We start from the raw sequence: 22,378 nt of genomic DNA, 5'->3' as shown, positions 1-22,378 counted from the left end.
AGTGGAGCCATTTTTATTTAATATATATTTTTTGTTTTTTTTTTATTTATTCATTTTTATTGTATTCCATTTTCTTATATTCTAACAATTTGATTACAGAATTAGTTTTCTATTATTGTTGTTGTGCTATATATTTTTAAATTTTGTCCAGATTATTTGCCTGGCTCATATATTTCTTTTTAAGACAATTATTATGCAGCTTGTAAATTTTGTAAAAGAAAGTGGTGCACATGATAACAACAATGATTATCAAGAGTATATGTACCCAATATAAATCGATGTTGCTAGATTCTACCTTGTTGATGACATTGGCAGTGGCATCCACTGTTTTTATGTCCAAAGTCATTTTGGTGGGTTTTGCATATACTTTTATTTTATGTGTATAAAGTGTTTTATTAAAATTATTATGATCTTCTATTGAAAATTTACTTATCGCATTACTGCGGATTTAAATTAACAAACTTCCTACCTAGTTTTTTGCATAGCTTTACGGGCACACGTCTAATCGGGCAGAAAAGGTTCCGCTCAATTTTACAAAATATTATATTATATAAAAAAAATATCCATCGTAGTGCAATCAAAAAAATTATGCAACGCAGTGCATGGGTAAAAAAAAAATTTTGCTTCCAGCTTGGTTGGTTTCTCTTTCTTCCTTCTACGTCTGCTGGTCGTCGCCGGTTTGGCTACGCTGACGCTCCTTTGAAGGCGCAGGTGGCGGTCGTGCCTCCCACGCTTGATATCTGCTGCTGCTGTCCTGGGCCTATGGGCTCAGGCGGTACCGGTGCTGGTCTTCGCACTGGTCTTCGGCTTCATGCATGCGGAATTGCATGCCGCAGAGTTGAGAGGTCCGGGGCAGTCGGTCGGGCAGACTTGTGTTCGCTTCGGCAGTGGCTTGGGAATATTTGGTTTCGATATTAGTTTTTGATTTATAACTTGTATTTGGTTTGCTGAGGGAGTTGTGCCTTGTGGTACTCTATTTTGGAGGGTTTCCCTTAAAAATTCAAGCTCATTATAAAGTTTTTGCGCCGTCGTCCATGGTGTTGATTGAGCAAATAGCACCCACTTTATGCGGGCTATTCTTTTGTTAATTATATTTTTCTGACCTCCACGTACCATCACGCACACTCTACTCACTCAGACGCGTTTTTTTTGGATATCCTCCTTGTATTATTGCCACAATCTTCCCGATCCGCTGCTCCTTGTGACTCTAGTCACGGTCGCCATGAAATATAATTATTCTGTAGTTCCAATTTGCTCCATGATTTCCAAGTTCAATGAATAGTCTTGTTTGTATTTAGATTATATTTGTCTTGAGTTTTATTTGGGTTTATTTTGTTTAGTTGGATCAGCAATGGTGCCGCTCCAACGATCGAAGTGTCTCTGTTCTTTTACAATATTATTTAAGTCAAATTAAGGTTAAGTCCCGTAGCTGCGCTGCTCGCAGGCGGCGGCAGAGAGACGGCTATGTACCTATATGTTATATGTATTAAATTATGCTCTCTTTAGCTGGAGCGCGAGGGTATATGCATGCACTTGAGTTCGGCCGGCGTGTGTAACAGAATGCTGACACTTGCACTTTCTGTGAGCGCGCCGATCGACTCGTGTTCGGCCACTTAGGTTTTTTGACCGGGCCTTTATGAATGCACTGCAACAAAGTGTTACAGTGTGTTTACAGTAGATATTCAATATATGCGCAGACTACACTGGACTGACGATCAAGCCTATAAATTGTGTACTTACCCGGGAGAATTTCGGAGCTAAGAATATCCGGCCTTAACCAGGTCTCTGTACATACCATAATATTATATGGGAAAGAAAAACTATCCAAATAAAATTTAGTCAGCTTACTAAGTGAGCCTCTTGTATTCTGATAGCAAAGAAGAAAAGAGGAGGCTAGTTTTTTGGGACAGAAGAGGATGTTATTTTCCGTTTCCCCTGAACTATTCTTTTTTCTCTTAGCTTCGTACTCTTTTACAAATATGCCCTCGGGCCAGAAACTGGTGGAACACACAGATGCAAAAAGAGCACAAGGAATACCAATCTTAAATGATGATACTTTCCTAGCATAAGAAAATTTAAATTATTCGACCTTCAAATCATCAACTTGGATTTTGTTACGAATATAAGCCGTAATATTCAATGATGAGAGGTCTGGGGCGAGCCGTGAAACAAATACATGTTTTAGCTGGGGCACCCGAACACAAGTAACCGTTTTTGGTGCAACACATGCAACCCTTTTTGGTACTACAGAATTTGTATCTGTAGTACCAGTATCGGCCGGTAATCCGGACGTTAAGTCTACATGAGGTGCTGGGGCCACTACTTTATTTTGATCGGACAGAGCGGAAGTACCTAGCGGAGCCACATCGATTCCAGCCACTTCGGATACCGAATCACTTTTTACCCCCGATCTTAGTACCATTTGAGTGGCGCCTAAGATTGGCAGCTAAGCTGGAGTCGAATCGCGGGCAGCAGGTTGCACAGCACCTGCCATAGAATGCCCACCAACCGCGACTTTTTTGCGCTTTGGGGAATCGGGCTCAGCTAGCATGCGGCTAGTGAGCTGAGATTCAATCGCCACGAGCAGGTCCGTATTTTTACGGCAGTTCCGGATTAATTCCGTAACACTGCTTTTTGTGAGCCGCCTAATAGTTATTGCCTGGTTCTCGTATACAATTCATTCATCGCAGTAGTAGCGTAGGCCACTCCTCTTATCGATGGCATCACGAACCAGGCCAAAATAGCCAAGACACTTTGCGTGATAAATTTTATCACATGTATGGCAGGGAATACTTTGCTGTCCAGCCGAGATAACTTTCTTGCAATTTTTTAATGAACAGAAAGCCATTTTCGCTGACCACGGACCACTGTGCACTATAGCGGACAAAAAAATCGAAAGCGCTCAAGAACTTTTTAATGAGAGATCAAGCAGAGCGACAGAGCGGGAGCGAAACACCGAATAACTTTGATGTTAGGCACTACGAAATGATATAGAAACGAAAAGAGAGAGAGAGAGCGGGATTATTAACCGATTAACTCCGGTATAAAACACCTCTGAGAGATATGACCGTTGGAGTGCGTGCCGTTCCAACAGCGCTCAACGACGAAGAGAAAGACTGAAAAGAGGAGCAATGGAACACAATAACAACAAACCAGCACCTAATTAAATTATGATAACAACTTTTTGTTTACTACACACAAGTTAATCACGATGCACTCGCGAAGCGAACGGAAATTTGTTAGAAAACACTTAAAGGTGTAGAAACGTTAAAGAGATTTAAGTAAACCCCGGTGGTTTCAATAAGAAAAATGAAAATTCGGAGCGCAAAACAAAAACACGACCGTTCTCTGTGAAGACGCACAAGATTTACATCTCTGAAAAGTTTCTGGTCCGTTCTTCAAACCGAATGGCATTCAGGTCTAATCATAATGTTCATGCTAGGTCAAGCAGGCTATTTTGGTCACCGAATTTGTATCCATATGTATTTGTCGAAAATATTTTGCTTATCTAATATATCGTCCATGACGGGTATTGGGAATTTGTCATCTCCGTAAACTTATTGAAAATCCGATAGTCAACTTTTACTACTTTTTGGTTCTCTTCTACGTTCAGATGTTCTATCAACATATCATGAAAGTAGAATTCAGCTGCATCGGACAAATTTTTCTTGTAAAAAATTGTACTGCTTCTTTTATTTAAACGACATCATTTATTTCTTACGGAAAATGACGTACGGGTTTCTTTTATAAAATTTAAGGAGCTCCCTGTGTCAATTACACACCTCCAGTAGATGTTGTTCATCATTATTCCCATGAACGGATTTCCTGATTTTATTCTTCGTCTTCCGTCTTCGAGGCCCTAAGTGGGCCGTGAATTTGAATTTGAATTTTTTTGTATTATTTAATGTACTTCTGCTTTTTGGTTATTTTCTTTCAAAGTTTATTTTCGTAATTTTGGCGTTGGCGTTAGGAAGGGGGAATTTGTTTACGTCTGTCTCAAGCTTGGCTCGCCGTTTGTTTACTAGGTGCGAGAGTGAGAATGTTTATATGATAAGAACTCGTGAGAACTCAGTAGCAAGCTCTGCCAAAATAAATTGCTTACAATATTAATATGAATACTGGATTAAAGTTAAGTTAATTGTCCCATTCCTAAAATGAATCATCCCAATTTATTGCATGTGTGCTGGGAGGGACAGCTGTGTTTTCAGACTCTGCAATTTATATTTCTTTTTGTGTTTTGGGACGATTTATTTGAATTTTATGTATTATTTTTATACCCTTGCAGAGGGTATTATAATTTTGGTCAAAAGTGTGCAACGCAGTGAAGGAGACATCTCCGACCCTATAAAGTATATATATTCTTGATCAGGATCACCTCCTGAGTTGATATAAGCATGTCCGTCTGTCCGTCTGACTGTTTCTACGCAAACTAGTCTCTCAGTTTTAAAGATATCGAATTGAAACTTTGCACACACCCTTCTTCCTATAAAAATATAAATTTTAGGACATTTGGTCCGTATTTATTTGCACAAAAATTGGAACTAAATTATGTTTACAGAAATTGCCATATTTATACCTAATAACTTTGTCGCTGCCTCTGCCAACGTCGGAGCTTTGGCGTTGTCGTCGCTGCAGCGGGAAGTGGTTCAGACGCTGCAGTCAGCACTTTTTGGGAGCTACTGACCGAAGCCGGGAAGTTGCCCTTGCACTTCTACTTGCTGGTGCAATACCGGATGCGCGTGGCCAACTTTGGTTGCGAATTCGTTTTGTGTTAACTCCTCCACCTTTAAAATCGAGTGTCCACGCTCGATGCGGTCATTGATCTCGTTATCAGAAGCTATTTTGTTGATGTGCAGTATTTTGACCCTTTTAATCTAGAAGCGGCTAGCTAGTGCAGTTAGTCCGATGATTATTATGGAACTTATTAGAAAATTGGCTGTATGCGATGTTGTTTTTAGAAGTTCCAAGGTCTTGGTATTGTTGATGTTCAGTTCTTTTACCAGTTCTAATGATAGCTTTTCTTCTATGGTCATCTCAGTTTGGAGAATTGCTGGCATCGGGTGATAGTGTACCGTGTCTTTGTTGGTGAAGGTCTGTCCATCAATATTAATTGCGGAATTGCTGAAGTTAATAACAAAGGTTCCGTTGAGACTTGTGGATGTCCCATTTATTTGTACGTTGCCGGAGAATTTGTTGAGTAGAATGACTCCAGGTGTGAGTTCGTCAATAACTAGAATGTGTTGGTTGTTGATTCGAGTGCGTATCTAAAGAAGTATCTAAATTAAATGTTTCAATATATAAATTTTCTAAACTATAAATGCTCACTGAAGTTGCTGAAACTAATTGCAGAATTCTTTCTTTAAAGTGAATGTCCCTATCATACGTGTCTCTAATTGCCTTTAGTGTAGCCATTTTTATTTAATATATATTTTTTGTTTTTTTTTTATTTATTCATTTTTATTGTATTCCATTTTCTTATATTCTAACAATTTGATTACAGAATTAGTTTTCTATTATTGTTGTTGTGCTATATATTTTTAAATTTTGTCCAGATTATTTGCCTGGCTCATATATTTCTTTTTAAGACAATTATTATGCAGCTTGTAAATTTTGTAAAAGAAAGTGGTGCACATGATAACAACAATGATTATCAAGAGTATATGTACCCAATATAAATCGATGTTGCTAGATTCTACCTTGTTGATGACATTGGCAGTGGCATCCACTGTTTTTATGTCCAAAGTCATTTTGGTGGGTTTTGCATATACTTTTATTTTATGTGTATAAAGTGTTTTATTACAATTATTATGATCTTCTATTGAAAATTTACTTATCGCATTACTGCGGATTTAAATTAACAAACTTCCTACCTAGTTTGTTGCATAGCTTTACGGGCACACTCTAATCGGGCAGAAAAGGTTCCGCTCAATTTTACAAAATATTATATTATATAAAAAAATATCCATCGTAGTGCAATCAAAAAAATTATGCAACGCAGTGCATGGGTAAAAAAAATTTTGCTTCCAGCTTGGTTGGTTTCTCTTTCTTCCTTCTACGTCAGCTGGTCGTCGCCGGTTTGGCTACGCTGACGCTCCTTTGAAGGCGCAGGTGGCGGTCGTGCCTCCCACGCTTGATATCTGCTGCTGCTGTCCTGGGCCTATGGGCTCAGGCGGTACCGGTGCTGGTCTTCGCACTGGTCTTCGGCTTCATGCATGCGGAATTGCATGCCGCAGAGTTGAGAGGTCCGGGGCAGTCGGTCGGGCAGACTTGTGTTCGCTTCGGCAGTGGCTTGGGAATATTTGGTTTCGATATTAGTTTTTGATTTATAACTTGTATTTGGTTTGCTGAGGGAGTTGTGCCTTGTGGTACTCTATTTTGGAGGCTTTCCCTTAAAAATTCAAGCTCATTATAAAGTTTTTGCGCCGTCGTCCATGGTGTTGATTGAGCAAATAGCACCCACTTTATGCGGGCTATTCTTTTGTTAATTATATTTTTCTGACCTCCACGTACCATCACGCACATTCTACTCACTCAGACGCGTTTTTTTTGGATATCCTCCTTGTATTATTGCCACAATCTTCCCGATCCGCTGCTCCTTGTGACTCTAGTCACGGTCGCCATGAAATATAATTATTCTGTAGTTCCAATTTGCTCCATGATTTCCAAGTTCAATGAATAGTCTTGTTTGTATTTAGATTATATTTGTCTTGAGTTTTATTTGGGTTTATTTTGTTTAGTTGGATCAGCAATGGTGCCGCTCCAACGATCGAAGTGTCTCTGTTCTTTTACAATATTATTTAAGTCAAATTAAGGTTAAGTCCCGTAGCTGCGCTGCTCGCAGGCGGCGGCAGAGAGACGGCTATGTACCTATATGTTATATGTATTAAATTATGCTCTCTTTAGCTGGAGCGCGAGGGTATATGCATGCACTTGAGTTCGGCCGGCGTGTGTAACAGAATGCTGACACTTGCACTTTCTGTGAGCGCGCCGATCGACTCGTGTTCGGCCACTTAGGTTTTTTGACCGGGCCTTTATGAATGCACTGCAACAAAGTGTTACAGTGTGTTTACAGTAGATATTCAATATATGCGCAGACTACACTGGACTGACGATCAAGCCTATAAATTGTGTACTTACCCGGGAGAATTTCGGAGCTAAGAATATCCGGCCTTAACCAGGTCTCTGTACATACCATAATATTATATGGGAAAGAAAAACTATCCAAATAAAATTTAGTCAGCTTACTAAGTGAGCCTCTTGTATTCTGATAGCAAAGAAGAAAAGAGGAGGCTAGTTTTTTGGGACAGAAGAGGATGTTATTTTCCGTTTCCCCTGAACTATTCTTTTTTCTCTTAGCTTCGTACTCTTTTACAAATATGCCCTCGGGCCAGAAACTGGTGGAACACACAGATGCAAAAAGAGCACAAGGAATACCAATCTTAAATGATGATACTTTCCTAGCATAAGAAAATTTAAATTGTTCAACCTTCAGATCATCAACTTGGATTTTGTTACGAATATAAGCCGTAATATTCAATGATGAGAGGTCTGGGGCGAGCCGTGAAACAAATACATGTTTTAGCTGGGGCACCCGAACACAAGTAACCGTTTTTGGTGCAACACATGCAACCCTTTTTGGTACTACAGAATTTGTATCTGTAGTACCAGTATCGGCCGGTAATCCGGACGTTAAGTCTACATGAGGTGCTGGGGCCACTACTTTATTTTGATCGGACAGAGCGGAAGTACCTAGCGGAGCCACATCGATTCCAGCCACTTCGGATACCGAATCACTTTTTGCCCCCGATCTTAGTACCATTTGAGTGGCGCCTAAGATTGGCAGCTAAGCTGGAGTCGAATCGCGGGCAGCAGGTTGCACAGCACCTGCCATAGAATGCCCACCAACCGCGACTTTTTTGCGCTTTGGGGAATCGGGCTCAGCTAGCATGCGCCTAGTGAGCTGAGATTCAAGCGCCACGAGCAGGTCCGTATTTTTACGGCAGTTCCGGATTAATTCCGTAACACTGCTTTTTGTGAGCCGCCTAATAGTTATTGCCTGGTTCTCGTATACAATGCATTCATCGCAGTAGTAGCGTAGGCCACTCCTCTTATCGATGGCATCACGAACCAGGCCAAAATAGCCAAGACACTTTGCGTGATAAATTTTATCACATGTATGGCAGGGAATACTTTGCTGTCCAGCCGAGATAACTTTCTTGCAATTTTTTAATGAACAGAAAGCCATTTTCGCTGACCACGGACCACTGTGCACTATAGCGGACAAAAAAATCGAAAGCGCTCAAGAACTTTTTAATGAGAGATCAAGCAGAGCGACAGAGCGGGAGCGAAACACCGAATAACTTTGATGTTAGGCACTACGAAATGATATAGAAACGAAAAGAGAGAGAGAGAGCGGGATTATTAACCGATTAACTCCGGTATAAAACACCTCTGAGAGATATGACCGTTGGAGTGCGTGCCGTTCCAACAGCGCCCAACGACGAAGAGAAAGACTGAAAAGAGGAGCAATGGAACACAATAACAACAAACCAGCACCTAATTAAATTATGATAACAACTTTTTGTTTACTACACACAAGTTAATCACGATGCACTCGCGAAGCGAACGGAAATTTGTTAGAAAACACTTAAAGGTGTAGAAACGTTAAAGAGATTTAAGTAAACCCCGGTGGTTTCAATAAGAAAAATGAAAATTCGGAGCGCAAAACAAAAACACGACCGTTCTCTGTGAAGACGCACAAGATTTACATCTCTGAAAAGTTTCTGGTCCGTTCTTCAAACCGAATGGCATTCAGGTCTAATCATAATGTTCATGCTAGGTCAAGCAGGCTATTTTGGTCACCGAATTTGTATCCATATGTATTTGTCGAAAATATTTTGCTTATCTAATATATCGTCCATGACGGGTATTGGGAATTTGTCATCTCCGTAAACTTATTGAAAATCCGATAGTCAACTTTTACTACTTTTTGGTTCTCTTCTACGTTCAGATGTTCTATCAACATATCATGAAAGTAGAATTCAGCTGCATCGGACAAATTTTTCTTGTAAAAAATTGTACTGCTTCTTTTATTTAAACGACATCATTTATTTCTTACGGAAAATGACGTACGGGTTTCTTTTATAAAATTTAAGGAGCTCCCTTTGTCAATTACACACCTCCAGTAGATGTTGTTCATCATTATTCCCATGAACGGATTTCCTGATTTTATTCTTCGTCTTCCGTCTTCGAGGCCCTAAGTGGGCCGTGAATTTGAATTTGAATTTTTTTGTATTATTTAATGTACTTCTGCTTTTTGGTTATTTTCTTTCAAAGTTTATTTTCGTAATTTTGGCGTTGGCGTTAGGAAGGGGGAATTTGTTTACGTCTGTCTCAAGCTTGGCTCGCCGTTTGTTTACTAGGTGCGAGAGTGAGAATGTTTATATGATAAGAACTCGTGAGAACTCAGTAGCAAGCTCTGCCAAAATAAATTGCTTACAATATTAATATGAATACTGGATTAAAGTTAAGTTAATTGTCCCATTCCTAAAATGAATCATCCCAATTTATTGCATGTGTGCTGGGAGGGACAGCTGTGTTTTCAGACTCTGCAATTTATATTTCTTTTTGTGTTTTGGGACGATTTATTTGAATTTTATGTATTATTTTTATACCCTTGCAGAGGGTATTATAATTTTGGTCAAAAGTGTGCAACGCAGTGAAGGAGACATCTCCGACCCTATAAAGTATATATATTCTTGATCAGGATCACCTCCTGAGTTGATATAAGCATGTCCGTCTGTCCGTCTGACTGTTTCTACGCAAACTAGTCTCTCAGTTTTAAAGATATCGAATTGAAACTTTGCACACACCCTTCTTCCTATAAAAATATAAATTTTAGGACATTTGGTCCGTATTTATTTGCACAAAAATTGGAACTAAATTATGTTTACAGAAATTGCCATATTTATACCTAATAACTTTGTCGCTGCCTCTGCCAACGTCGGAGCTTTGGCGTTGTCGTCGCTGCAGCGGGAAGTGGTTCAGACGCTGCAGTCAGCACTTTTTGGGAGCTACTGACCGGGAAGTTGCCCTTGCACTTCTACTTGCTGGTGCAATACCGGATGCGCGTGGCCAACTTTGGTTGCGAATTCGTTTTGTGTTAACTCCTCCACCTTTAAAATCGAGTGTCCACGCTCGATGCGGTCATTGATCTCGTTATCAGAAGCTATTTTGTTGATGTGCAGTATTTTGACCCTTTTAATCTAGAAGCGGCTAGCTAGTGCAGTTAGTCCGATGATTATTATGGAACTTATTAGAAAATCGGCTGTATGCGATGTTGTTTTTAGCAGTTCCAAGGTCTTGGTATTGTTGATGTTCAGTTCTTTTACCAATTCTAATGATAGCTTTTCTTCTATGGTCATCTCAGTTTGGAGAATTGCTGGCATCGGGTGATAGTGTACCGTGTCTTTGTTGGTGAAGGTCTGTCCATCAATATTAATTGTGGAATTGCTGAAGTTAATAACAAAGGTTCCGTTGAGACTTGTAGATGTCCCATTTATTTGTACGTTGCCGGAGAATTTGTTGAGTAGAATGACTCCAGGTGTGAGTTCGTCAATAACTAAATGTGTTGGTTGTTGATTCGAGTGCAGGTGGCAGTGCAACTTTTTAATAAATTTGGTAGGCAAGAGGAATTACTTATGTCTATCATATTTCTTTGTGTACAAATGGTTATCTCTTTATAATTATTACAATTTTTGCAAAAAGTTTTCCTTTACATTTGATTACATTTTCGCTTTGAATTTTATTAACATATTGACCAATTTTTATTGGTTTGATTAAAAGTTCTTCACAATAGTTGGTGTCGGTTATAGGAATTTTAATGATATAAATAAGTGTTGGCCCATTGCTTGCTACGCTTACTTCTGCTATTTTCATGGCTTCTTCAAAATTAGTGTATGGCAACTGGTCTTGATCAAGTGTTTTTATAACTTCATTTACCTCTTCATCTCCTAATATCTGGGTGTTACTAATATCTGTTTTTGCCCATTGTATTGCGTGGTTTAAGTTGACAATTTCTTCTTTAAGCATTTTAATTTGAAACATTAATATTGTGCTAGTGTCTCTTTGAGGATCTCCTCCGTATTTTAAGCTGTTTATAAGATTTGCATTGGTCTGGGTGATATTATTTATTTTTTCTACGATAAGTCTGTTTAGAATAACTTGATTGTTGTTGTTAGTTAATGCTGAATTTATTTTTTCCTGAACTATTTCGAAATCTCTACTGTCGGGAGATCCAGCTAACCATTTCCAGGCGCTGCCTAATAAATCTATATATCTTTTCCTTCTACTCTTAATCTTGAGGTTATTAATAAAATTTTTTGAAATTCTAATTTCTTCGGTTATAAATGGCAATATTGGGTCGTATGTTTTTAATTTATAGTTAGCAGTGTAATTAATTTTTTCAAGTGTTTCTTCGTATTTTTCTAAGTCAATAATATGAATTAATCTGAAGGTTCCCGTTTGAACCTTTGCCAGTCCGGTAATTAGAGTCACGATATTGGATTTCGTGTAGTCAGTTATTTGTACGTCAGCAGCGCACGCAGTGAAAAGGGTTCTGTAAATGTGATTTAATTTCGAATAAGTTGTTTATGAATAATTCTTCCAGTTTCTGTTAGTACTGTGGTGTTTCTGTCTTCTTTTACAGTTTCTTTTTATAACTGGCGGATAGTTTTGTACCTAATATTTTATTATTTTGAACAAATATCTTATCTCCTGGGGAATATTTTTTTATTTGATCTCTACTTTTGTTATGGTATGTTAGGTCTTTTTCCTGAGTGGTTGTAATGTTCTCTGTAATTTTTTGTCTCTCTGTTTGTTGTAGTTTAGGGTTAAGTGCTACCTTTCTTCCAAAAAATAAGTCAACTGGTTTTCTGTTAGTGGTTGAGTGTATTGAATAATTATATTTGACAACTGATCTGTCTATAAGATCTTTTAACGAAGCGTGTACTTTGTCGGCCTTTTGGCACCGAATAATTTCTGACAGTGTGGAATGGAAACGTTCGATTTGGCGGTTTGCTAAACTGTTATATGGAGGTGTTTTGTAAACTTCGATATTAAATTGATCTTGTAGCATCCGCATTACGGGAGCCGAACCAAGTGATTTCTCATTATCCATTACTACTATTTCTGGGATACCAAAATTGATTAATAAATCTTTTAAAGGTTCTTTTATGTCTTGAGTTGCTCGAGATTTGACTATCCTAGCCTGTGCAAATTTTGAAAATTTATCTATTGCAGTCAAAACGACTTGTTTGCATGTGAGGTAAAAATCAATCAATTTGACCTGGGTGTTGTGGTATTGGTGTTTTTTGTAACTCTGGTTTGTTGGGGTGTCTTTCGTATTTATGTTCCTTACAAATTTGGCATTCTTTTACAAGTTTTATTATCTTGGCCCTCATGTGTGGAAACAATTGTTGTTTGTTTTCATTGCTATTTCTATGTGCTCTTCTATGCTCTGTTATAATTGCATTCTCTTGATCAGTTTCGTCTTTTAAATCTTTAACTAGTCTGCTTGAGAATCTGGTTTTATATTTATTGAAAAGTGGATAGATTTCCTGAAGTTGACCTAAGGTTTTTTCGTCTGTATGAATTCCGTTAATGACGGACGGGTTGAGTCTATCTCTTAAAATTTTTTATAAGATTTCTGAATTAAAAATTGGTTCTGTAATAAAGACACATTATTACAGAACCAATTTTTAATTCAGAAATCTTATAAAAAATTTTAACGTGGGAAAAACAAGTTCGAATTTATAGGAGGGTGTATTTCCTAAATATAATAGTATAATAAAACATTTACTGGTTCTTCTGCCATTGGTATTAGTCTGTCAGGAGAACTAGAACTGCTGTGAATAGTGCCTGTTAGTAGAGCTGCAAAAAAATCGATAGTAGCACCATCGATAGTTTTGAATTTTTGCGGAGTAAACATCGATACTATCGCGATAATATCGCCCAGATGTAAACATTAGGGGTATTCATGTAAAACCAATATAATAGGGGCATTCCTTTAGGCAATTATTTATTAAAAATAGTGTAATTAGGAAAATTTTAATTTTCAATTATTTACAATTAAAAACACAATTAGTTTAATTTGTTTAAATTTAAGTGAGACCTTTTCTTTAATAGCTTTGGCAGGATTAATTCTAATACTTTTCCTTTGTAAGGAACCAGTTTTTGTTTATAAACAAAAGAATATTAACAGTCTTTGGTTTTAACGATGCCCGTCGATCGGATATAGTAAGGCCCGCCTTGGAAAACATTCGTTCAGATTCCGTGGAAGTTGCGGGAATGCACAGTCCCTGCTTTGCGCTTATAGCCAGTTGGGGCATCTCTTGTTCATGTTGCTGCAGTAAAAAAAAATAAAAAATAATAATAGAAAGAATAGAAAGAATTAACTTACCTTCCAATATTCTAAAGGATCATGAGTTTCTTCTAAGTTCATGCGTTCGAAATACTGCCTTAGCTGTATGATTGACTCAACTTTATTAGATCTTTGCTTCAAATCAATATTTTGTTTCACAAAATGAAGTAGCGACGTTTTTTGTTTTGGTGGTTCCGGAGTGAAAGTGGGTTCCTTATTGGCTTGAGGGAGAGATGAAATTGTTTTCTCGAGGAGAGAAACGGCTTGCTCCGCATTAAAATGAGACCGGAAACCCTCTTTTTTAAATCGAGGATCCAAAATTTTAGCCAAGCGTGTGAAGGACCGTTCTTCATAAGGAAATAGTCGTTTTTTACACTTCTCTATTAAAAGGTGGCACAGTGTTTTTCCTTCTGCTGTCCTTAACTGGTCGCATTTTTCATTTAGACTTTGGACAAGTCCATTTGAAATGGGAATTACACTGGACACAGTCACTTTTGTGCTCGAAGACAATTGCTTCGTTACTTCATCAAACGGAGCCAGCAGGTCTTTCAAATCCTCCAATAAAGTAACATCGTCTGCTGCCAGCGGCTCCGGCGCCATGGACAAGCTAAGCAGCATTGGTGAAATAAACTCTTTGGTTAAGAGTATGCGCTCGACCATTTGGAAAGCGCTGTTCCAGCGTGTGCATACCTCCTGTTTCAGGCTGTATGGCTTGCCGAGACCTTGAGCTATTTTGAATTTTTCATAGGCAATTGTGCTGCTTTTAAAAAAGGTCACTATTCGCTTGCATTTAGCTAACACTGTATGAATCTCTTTTATAGCAAGGCAGTCTTGTATTACCAGGTTAAGGACATGAGCATAGCACGGAAGATGTCTTTTCTCAAGAAGTTCACATGCCTTCACCATGTTGCTAGCATAGTTACGGATAAAACTATTGCGCAAACTTTTGGCAACAGATTCCATTTTATCAGTTCTGCGCGCAATGATGATGCGATATTGTCAGCAGAATGATTTGTTGCACATAGGAGTGGCTGTGTTGCCAATACTGCCGAATTTAGCTGGAAGTTTCCGTCAATGAAGTGAACAGTTATGGTCAAATAACCAGTGTTGGCTTTGCTTGTCCAGCAGTCCGTTGTAATCGCACACTGATCGACTTTGTCAAGCATCAACTGTAGTTTTTCACTGAGCTCTATGTACATGTTTTTCATTTTCACGATCTAACAGCTTGACAAACTTCCTAAACCCTTCGTCCTCCACAATAGAAAAAGGTTGTATGTCCTTAGCAATCATGCCCATCAACGCTAATCAAGACTTGCTTTTCGGACCGAATTGCTGTCGTACTCATCGTTAGTAAACAATGTCTTTATTGTCGGTTGTGTGGCCTTGTACTGGCTGTGAGTTGGGTGGAATCTCCTTAAATGGTCAGCAAGGTTGCTAGTGTTTCCGCTAGTTTTGTAAATTTTTTTACAAATTCGGCATTTTGCTTGTCTACCATCTTTTGTTTTCTCAAAGAGATCCCACACCGAACTTGCCAGTCGGCTCAACTTTTTCAAAGATTTCTCTTGCGCCTTGCCCACTTCTTCAATACCTTTCGATGCTGTCTGCTCCACATCCTTGTCTCCATCTTTTGTGAAAAAAAAATATTTGTGAATTTAATCTCTTAATATCTTTTCCATCCACTTACTTTTTCCCTCGCCATCCATTTTTAAGGAACCACCGAAACCACCAAAATTTGAATATTGCTGTCGAAAACAAAAAAAAAATTAGTAAATATTTAATTTTTCGCATCCAAACGTGTTTACCTTCTTAATTCTTCGAAATCCAAGTGATGAAAATTTTTTGTAATACTATCGTGATAGTCTAAAAAATATCGTAGACGGTCACCGGCGGCCAGCCATCGATATTATCGATAGTACCATCGATTTTTTTGCAGCTCTACCTGTTAGTGTGTTTACTTCCCCTCGCGTTTGAATGGGAGGTCTACTCAGAGCATCGGCAACAACGTTTGCTTTGCCAGGTTTGTGGAACAGTTCGTGATTGTACCCCTCTAGAATTGCTTTCCATTTCTTCATCTGATCGTTACGGCTTTTAGGGTTAGTTGGGTGTGTGAGAGATTCGTAGTCTGTAAATATTTTCACTTTAGTCGGACCGTACAGAAAATTTCTAAGAGTCTGTATAGACCAAATTATAGCTAGCAATTCCTTTTTGTTAGGGGCATAACTTTCTTCTGCCTTACTTAGAGTCCTAGAAATAAACATTATAGGTTTGTCTTCTTGGGCCAATACGGCACCAATAGCATAATCTGAAGCATTGGTAGTTAATTAAAATTCTTTATTGTAGTGTGGATATGATAACATTACCCCGTCGGAGGCGAGAGTTTGTTTTAATTTTCTAAATGCTTCCCTTGCCTCTTTGTCAAGATCAATCAGAGTTTTGCTTGAGGCATTTTTTGAGATACGGCCTCGTCCCTCTTCCCCTCTTAAAAGCGCTGTCAGGGGCTTTCCAAGCTTTGCATAATCTTTAATGAAGCGACGGTAGAACCCTGACAGTCCTAAAAAGGAACGAAGATCTTTAAGTGTCTTTGGTTCGGGGAATTCGACGATTGCTCTCACCTTTTCCGGATTTTTCTTAATACCGGTATCTGCTACTAAAAATCCTACAAATTCAACTTTTTTCTTAAAAAGTTCGCATTTATCTAACTGAATTCTCATGTTTGCGCCTTCAAGAATTTTGAATGTCATCTAGCGCTCTTTGAAAAATGGAAGGGGCATTTTTAAGTCCAAACGGAAGTCTGGTAAACTTATTTTTGCCTTGATTTACTGAAAATGCGGTTTTTTCTATGTCTGATTGTCTGAGTGGGATTTGGTGAAATCCACTTTTAAGGTCTAAAACAGAAAAAAATTTATTTTGTCCTAGTTGTGCCAGTACATTGTTTATGTCTGTTATAGGGTATCTGTCTGGAATATGTTTTTTCTGTCCGGAGGCATCCATTTTTTTGGGTACAATCCATATTGGAGAATTATACGGAGACCTTGAAGGTCTAATTACGCCGTTTTCGAGTAGCTCTTGTATTTGTTTTTCGACTTCGGGCCTAAGAGCTTCTGGGTATGGGTAGTGCCTCGAGTATATTGGACTTTCGTTTGTACTTCTAATAGTGGCTTCTACTTTGGTGGTGTATGTCAGTTTTTCGTCCGGGTCGCCAAATAAGTTTGGAAATTTTAAGCAAATAATTTTTAAATTTTCTTTTTGCTTTTTTGTTGTATGGTCTATTCGAATATCTAACTTGTTGACTTCGGGAGAAGCTTTATGTTTTATTTTAATTTTACGTTTGTTATACCCGTTACTCGTAGAGTAAAAGGGTATATTGTATTCGTGCAAAAGTATGTAACAGGTAGAAGGAAGCGTTTCCGACCCTATAAAGTATATATATTCTTGTTCAGGATCACTAGCCGAGTCGATCTAGCCATGTTCGTCTGTCCTTCTGTCTGTCCGTCCGTATGAACGCTGAGATCTCGGAAACTATAAAAGCTAGAAGATTGGCATTTTGCATGTAGATTTTAGGAGTTCCTACGCAGCGCAAGTTTGTTTCAAAATGGTGCCACGCCCCCTCTGACGCCCACAAGCCACAAGCTGTGGCCACAGTTTTGATGCTATTATGAAAATTTTAATTGATATGTATTTGTTTCGTCAATACCTATCGATTGGCTGAATAAAAGTTTGCCACGCCCACTCTAACGCCCAAACACCCATTAAACGCTTAAGCCTGGCTAGCGCCTACATTTCCGCCTTTCATGGCGCCATGTAACGGATGACTTTGGAACAGCTGGCCAAGGTGCTCAACAGAGTCAACGTTAATTCTCGATAAGGATTTCTATTAAAGGAAATTGCGATGGTTTTCATTTGTCAATACCGAACTATATCCCAAGAACTATGCAAATCAAATCAAGTTAGCCAAGTTGGAGGTCTGAGTCAAACGATGGCGTATGTGTGTATGTATGTAAGCATATACATATGTATGTATTTACATTGTACACAGTTGCAATCGTTTAGCTGAGTAACGGGTATCTAATAGTCGAGGCACTCGACTATAGCGTTCTTTCTTGTTTTTAATTAAAATGTAACCTTCCTGCATATTTATTTGAGCGTTGATTTCGCGAAGTGTATAATTTCCTATAATAGCATCGAAAGATTTTAATGAGGGTAGTAAAAAGAATTTAACAAATGTATCTTTTAAGTCAAATGGGTTGGCAATTGCGTGGTGGGTGATATGGATATCTCCGGCTACGGAGCTTACATAAAAAGATTTATTATTTTCGATTGGTTTTTTTACCAATCGCGGTTGGATATAATTTTTATTAGAGCCGGTGTCTATTAAAATTTTGACCATCTCTCCATCACCGGTTTTACATTGAATGAAGAGGATTTTACTCTAAAAAGTAAAGGCCATTATATTCGGTTTCCTCTGTTTCTTGTTCGAAATCTGGAATTTCCGCGTAGTATTCAGCTGCTGTCTCGTCAGTTTCCGTTAATTGGTCGGTATTTTCTAATGTCTGTTCTTGTTCAGTGTTTATGTGAAAATTTCTCTGTCTTTTATCTACCAGTCCGCTTGTCATTTGAGGTGGTGGTCGTTTTCCCTGCATTCCATTATTTGGTCTGTTCATATAATTTATTTGTCTTGTCTGTAAACTTTTATCTATATCCATAGGTTCTGGCTTAGGCTGAGGTTTTGGAGCCAATGAACGTGGTGGTTGTATTGCTGGGTAAGCAGAATATTGTTGTCGATGTCCACTGAATTGCATTTGCTGCTGTGGAAATAGGGTGTCGTTTTCGGGGTCTGTGGAACGTGAGCTAAATGTGGGATAAATGGTTGTCTAGCTGTGTTGAATGGTTGCTGTGCCAATTTTTTTTGGTAAGGCAGGTCCTCTAGTAGGGCCTTCAAATTTTCTTGAATTGTTTTGATTATTATTGGCGTAATTGGTTGTGAAATTTTGATTTTCTAGTCTTTCGCAAAGTTGAAGTGCAGATGGAAGATCTGCCGGCTCTTTAGTACCTAGCAGTCTAGGCAAGTCGCCGTTAAGACCTCTAATAAAAGTATCAAGCGCCTTGTCTCTGTAAGATTTGGCAAAAAGGTCGATTGATTCTCTTCCCATTTCCATGCATGAAATTTTGTTCAAGATGAGTGATAAGTGAGTATAGACCTGTTGGTAGAAATCTGCTGTGGTTTGATTACCCTGTACTAGCGAAGTCATCTGATATTCTAATGTCGTATCAGCGTAGTGGGCTGTTAAACATTTGGAGATTGCTGTCCAGTTTAGTGGTGTGTTATATGATTCTAGAACTGAGTCTGCATTACCTACTATTTTGTTTCTAATAACATTTAAAATTGAATAGTACCTGGGGGATCCTTCTGTTAATAAATAAATTTTTATTATTCTCTCTACGCTCTTTCTCCAAGAGCTGAATTCTCCTGCTTGCCAGAAAATTCCCTGAGGCTTTTTACTATGTCTGGGACTCTGTCAAATTCATTCATATTATTTGCATTAGCAGTATAGGTTTGATCGAGTAGCGGCACTGAATCTGGATTTAATTTTTGATTTAGAATTCTCTCTACTATTTCTTGTATTTGGGCTTGCATATTAACTAAGTTTGCTGGGACTTGGTTTATTTCAGGAGCTTGTACCCCACTATTGGGTAGCATCGCGGGGCTGATCAGATTATTAGGATTAGCCATTGTAATAAAATATTTTTTGTTTGTGTAGGGTTGTATGTTAAATCTAAATTCTTAAAATAATAATTTTTTAGATTTAGATATGATTTGTTTTGTGTGTTTCTTTGCTTTGTTTTTGCTTTTGTTGTGGCTTTTTTGCCTTTGTTTTAGCTTTTTTAGCTTTTGTTTAAAAGATTTGTTTTAGGTATGTTTCACTTTTGTGATTTCTTATTTGGTTTGTGGTTTGTAATTAAAAGTTAGCTTACAGTAAAATAAAATTCATCCTGAACCGGTCAGTTGGTAGTAGTCCTTTTTGCTCCTTGCTACTGGGGTACCTTTTCCTGACACTCCCGTCCAGTTGTCTACGGCGATCGCCTGCAGTCTGATGTAAGTGAGTCCTTTTCTTGGCGGGTCGTCCAGCAGTGTTGCCTTTCCTTTGGTGCGCCTTTTTTCCGGTGTTACCAGGGCAGCCTATGGGGTGCACTTGCAGGTGATTTTTGGAGACGCGACTTATTTTTCGGATCGGTGGAACCCGGGCAGCCTATGTGGTGCTCTTACGAGTGTTCCTTTGATTCGATACCATGGATATTTCCGCGGACAGGACCCTTAAACGTTGGGCGCCAGTTAAACACGAGTGACTTCAGTATTTAAAAAAATATAAATTTTAGGACACTTGGTCCGTATTTATTTTCATAAAAATTGGAACTAAATTATGTTTAAAGAAATTGCCATATTTATACCCAATAACTTTGTCGCTGCCTCTGCCAACGTCGGAGCTTTGCCGTTGTCATCGCTGCAGCGGGAAGTGGTTCAGACGCTGCAGTCAGCACTTTTTGGGAGCTACTGACCGATGCCGGGAAGTTGCCCTTGCACTTCTACTTGCTGGTGCAATACCGGATGCGCGTGGCCAACTTTGGTTGCGAATTCGTATTGTGTTAACTTATATGTCGGAACGGACGGAATCGGCCGACTATATCCTATAGCCGCCATATAACTGATTGATCGGAAATGCCATAACTTTGGTGTTTGTTAAGTTAGGAAGTTGGGATTTTCTATGGGTTTTATTTTTGGCCAATCAATCCGACCTATCAAATTTCATAAGGATCGGCTTATATCCTATAGCTGCCATATAACTGAAAGATTGGAAATGCCATTACTTTGGTGTTTTTAAAGTTAGGAAGTTGGGATGAATAATTTTGGAGAATATAATTTACAGAGTATTCTGCAAGGGTATATCAACTTCGGCTCCGCCCGAAATTAGCTTTCCTTTCTTGTTTGTTATGATTTTCAATGCATTTTTTTTTACTTTTAATTCTAGTATTTTGAACCGGTAGGCTTTGCCTACATTCGGGTCTATTATTTTTATACCCGTTACTCGTAGAGTAAAAGGGTATATTGTATTCGTGCAAAAGTATGTAACAGCTAGAAGGAAGCGTTTCCGACCCTATAAAGTATATATATTCTTGATCAGGGTCACTAGCCGAGTCGATATAGCCATGTCCGTCTGTCCGTCTGTCTGTCCGTCTGTCCGTCTGTCTGTCCGTCTGTCTGTCCGTATGAACGCTGAGATCTCGGAAACTATAAAAGCTAGAAGATTGGCATTTTGCATGCAGATTCTAGGAGTTCCTACGCAGCGCAAGTTTGTTTCAAAAAGGTGCCACGCCCCCTTTAACGCCCAAAATCGCTTATATACGATTTTAAAAATTTAAATATTTCGGAAAAGTAAAAATGCAGTTTTATTGTGTTTATCAATACCTATCGAAATATAGAAGAACTTTTTCAAATCGGACCATTCGTTAAAAAGTTATGCGTGATCAAAGTTTCTATCTCCATCTCCCTCGCACTCCCTTTACCTGAGTAACGGGTATCTGATAGTCGGGGCACCCGACTATAGCGTTCTCTCTTGTTATTTTTGGGAACAGCCGCGAATATTTTTATACCCTTGCAGAGGGTATTATAATTTTAGTCACAAGTTTGTAACTCAGTGAAGGAGACGTTTCCTACCCTATAAAGAAAATATATTCTTGATTAGGATCAATAGGGGAGTCGATATAGCCATGTCCATCTGTCCGTCTGTCCGTCCGTCCGTCTGTTTCAACACCGTTTGCGAGCTCAGTTTAAAAGCTGGCGATCTGAAACTTTCACAATCATCCTAAAACATGTGTACGCTGATCAAGTTTGAGCAATCGCAGATTCCATAGGAACAATCGGATATAACTTGCAAGAAAGGAAGATATTTCGCGCAGTGTAAAAGCTATTGACAAAAGTCTTTCCAAATCTTATTTTTTTATTCATACCTTGATCAGGGTAAAAGCGCGTGGCGACCGGACGTCTATATCCTATAGCTCCCATAGGAACAATAGGGTGAAATCGGTTAAAATTTAATGATTTTTTGAATTTTTCGCGCAGTATATAAGCTATTGACAAAAGTCTTTCCAAATCTTATTTTTGTATGCAAGTTATATAACACATTACTTAGGGCCACTTACCCGATTTATAAACAACTTTGAGCCCAGCCCAATTTCCATATAATTCAGAACTGACTCCTAGATAAACCCGTAGTCAGCTATTTCATTCAACTACGCCTTCGACTGGTTCCCACCCATATCATTTCACACTCCGCATTGAACGGATTCTGTAAACATCCTCAGCCGATATTCTAAACATCGGAGCCCAAAGCGACCCTCGAAGCTCGGCAGAATCTCGATTTCAGATTCAATTGCCAAATTTCATCATCCTATTTTGCCGGCTCTCTTGAGTCACTCTCTTAATCAATTTTTGAAGATAAAATCTTTTAAGCCGAGGTTTGATTATTAATCATTCAGCCCAAATGCAGTCCGTTTTTGATATCCGAAAGAATAAGACCAATAGAAGTGAATTAAGTATAAGATCGGAGCAGTGAACTATTTTAAGTGCAACCTATGAAATGTTAGTGATAAGTGAAGTTAATTAAATAAAAATAAATTTTTTTAACCGAATCACTAAGGAGATCGTTAATTGGCGCCCAACGTGGGGCCGCATAGTTAAAACCAAGCAAGGCATAAAAATTAAAAAAAAAGTTCAAAAAAGTTTTTATGTGAAAAAATGAACTTAGTGCGGCTAAAAAAAACCCAGATACAACCCGCTGAAAATAAAAAAAAATTGTGTTATAAAAAAGGCAGGAAATCAATAAATGCAATAATCCTCCTTAAATCAAAATAACCAATTAAAACCAAAAAAAGTGTGTTTTAATCTAAACAAATCTTTAAAAG

The 22,378-nt window shown here is 38.5% G+C and overlaps 1 protein-coding gene across 2 annotated transcripts; it reads right to left on the bottom strand.

The window, feature by feature from the left end:
* Window positions 1-14,637: 14,637 nt before the first annotated feature.
* On the bottom strand, window positions 14,638-15,275 carry LOC123037245. Of its 2 annotated transcripts, XM_044457120.1 has the most exons (3): window positions 15,223-15,275; window positions 15,105-15,162; window positions 14,707-15,044 (listed from the first exon to the last, which is right to left on the bottom strand). In XM_044457120.1, exons 2-3 carry the CDS (start codon window positions 15,121-15,123, stop codon window positions 14,722-14,724), a joined length of 342 nt encoding a protein of 113 aa, XP_044313055.1. In that variant the 5' UTR covers window positions 15,124-15,162; window positions 15,223-15,275; the 3' UTR covers window positions 14,707-14,721. The 2 variants fall into 2 exon arrangements, with proteins under 2 accessions (XP_044313054.1, XP_044313055.1); XM_044457119.1 differs by having other exon boundaries at window positions 14,638-15,044; window positions 15,105-15,256.
* Window positions 15,276-22,378: the final 7,103 nt, after the last annotated feature.

The sequence above is a fragment of the Drosophila rhopaloa genome, unplaced genomic scaffold (assembly GCF_018152115.1).
Source record: "Drosophila rhopaloa isolate 14029-0021.01 unplaced genomic scaffold, ASM1815211v1 contig_155, whole genome shotgun sequence".
Lineage (NCBI taxonomy): Eukaryota > Metazoa > Arthropoda > Insecta > Diptera > Drosophilidae > Drosophila > Drosophila rhopaloa.
This window is presented reverse-complemented; position numbering and strand designations above follow the sequence as displayed.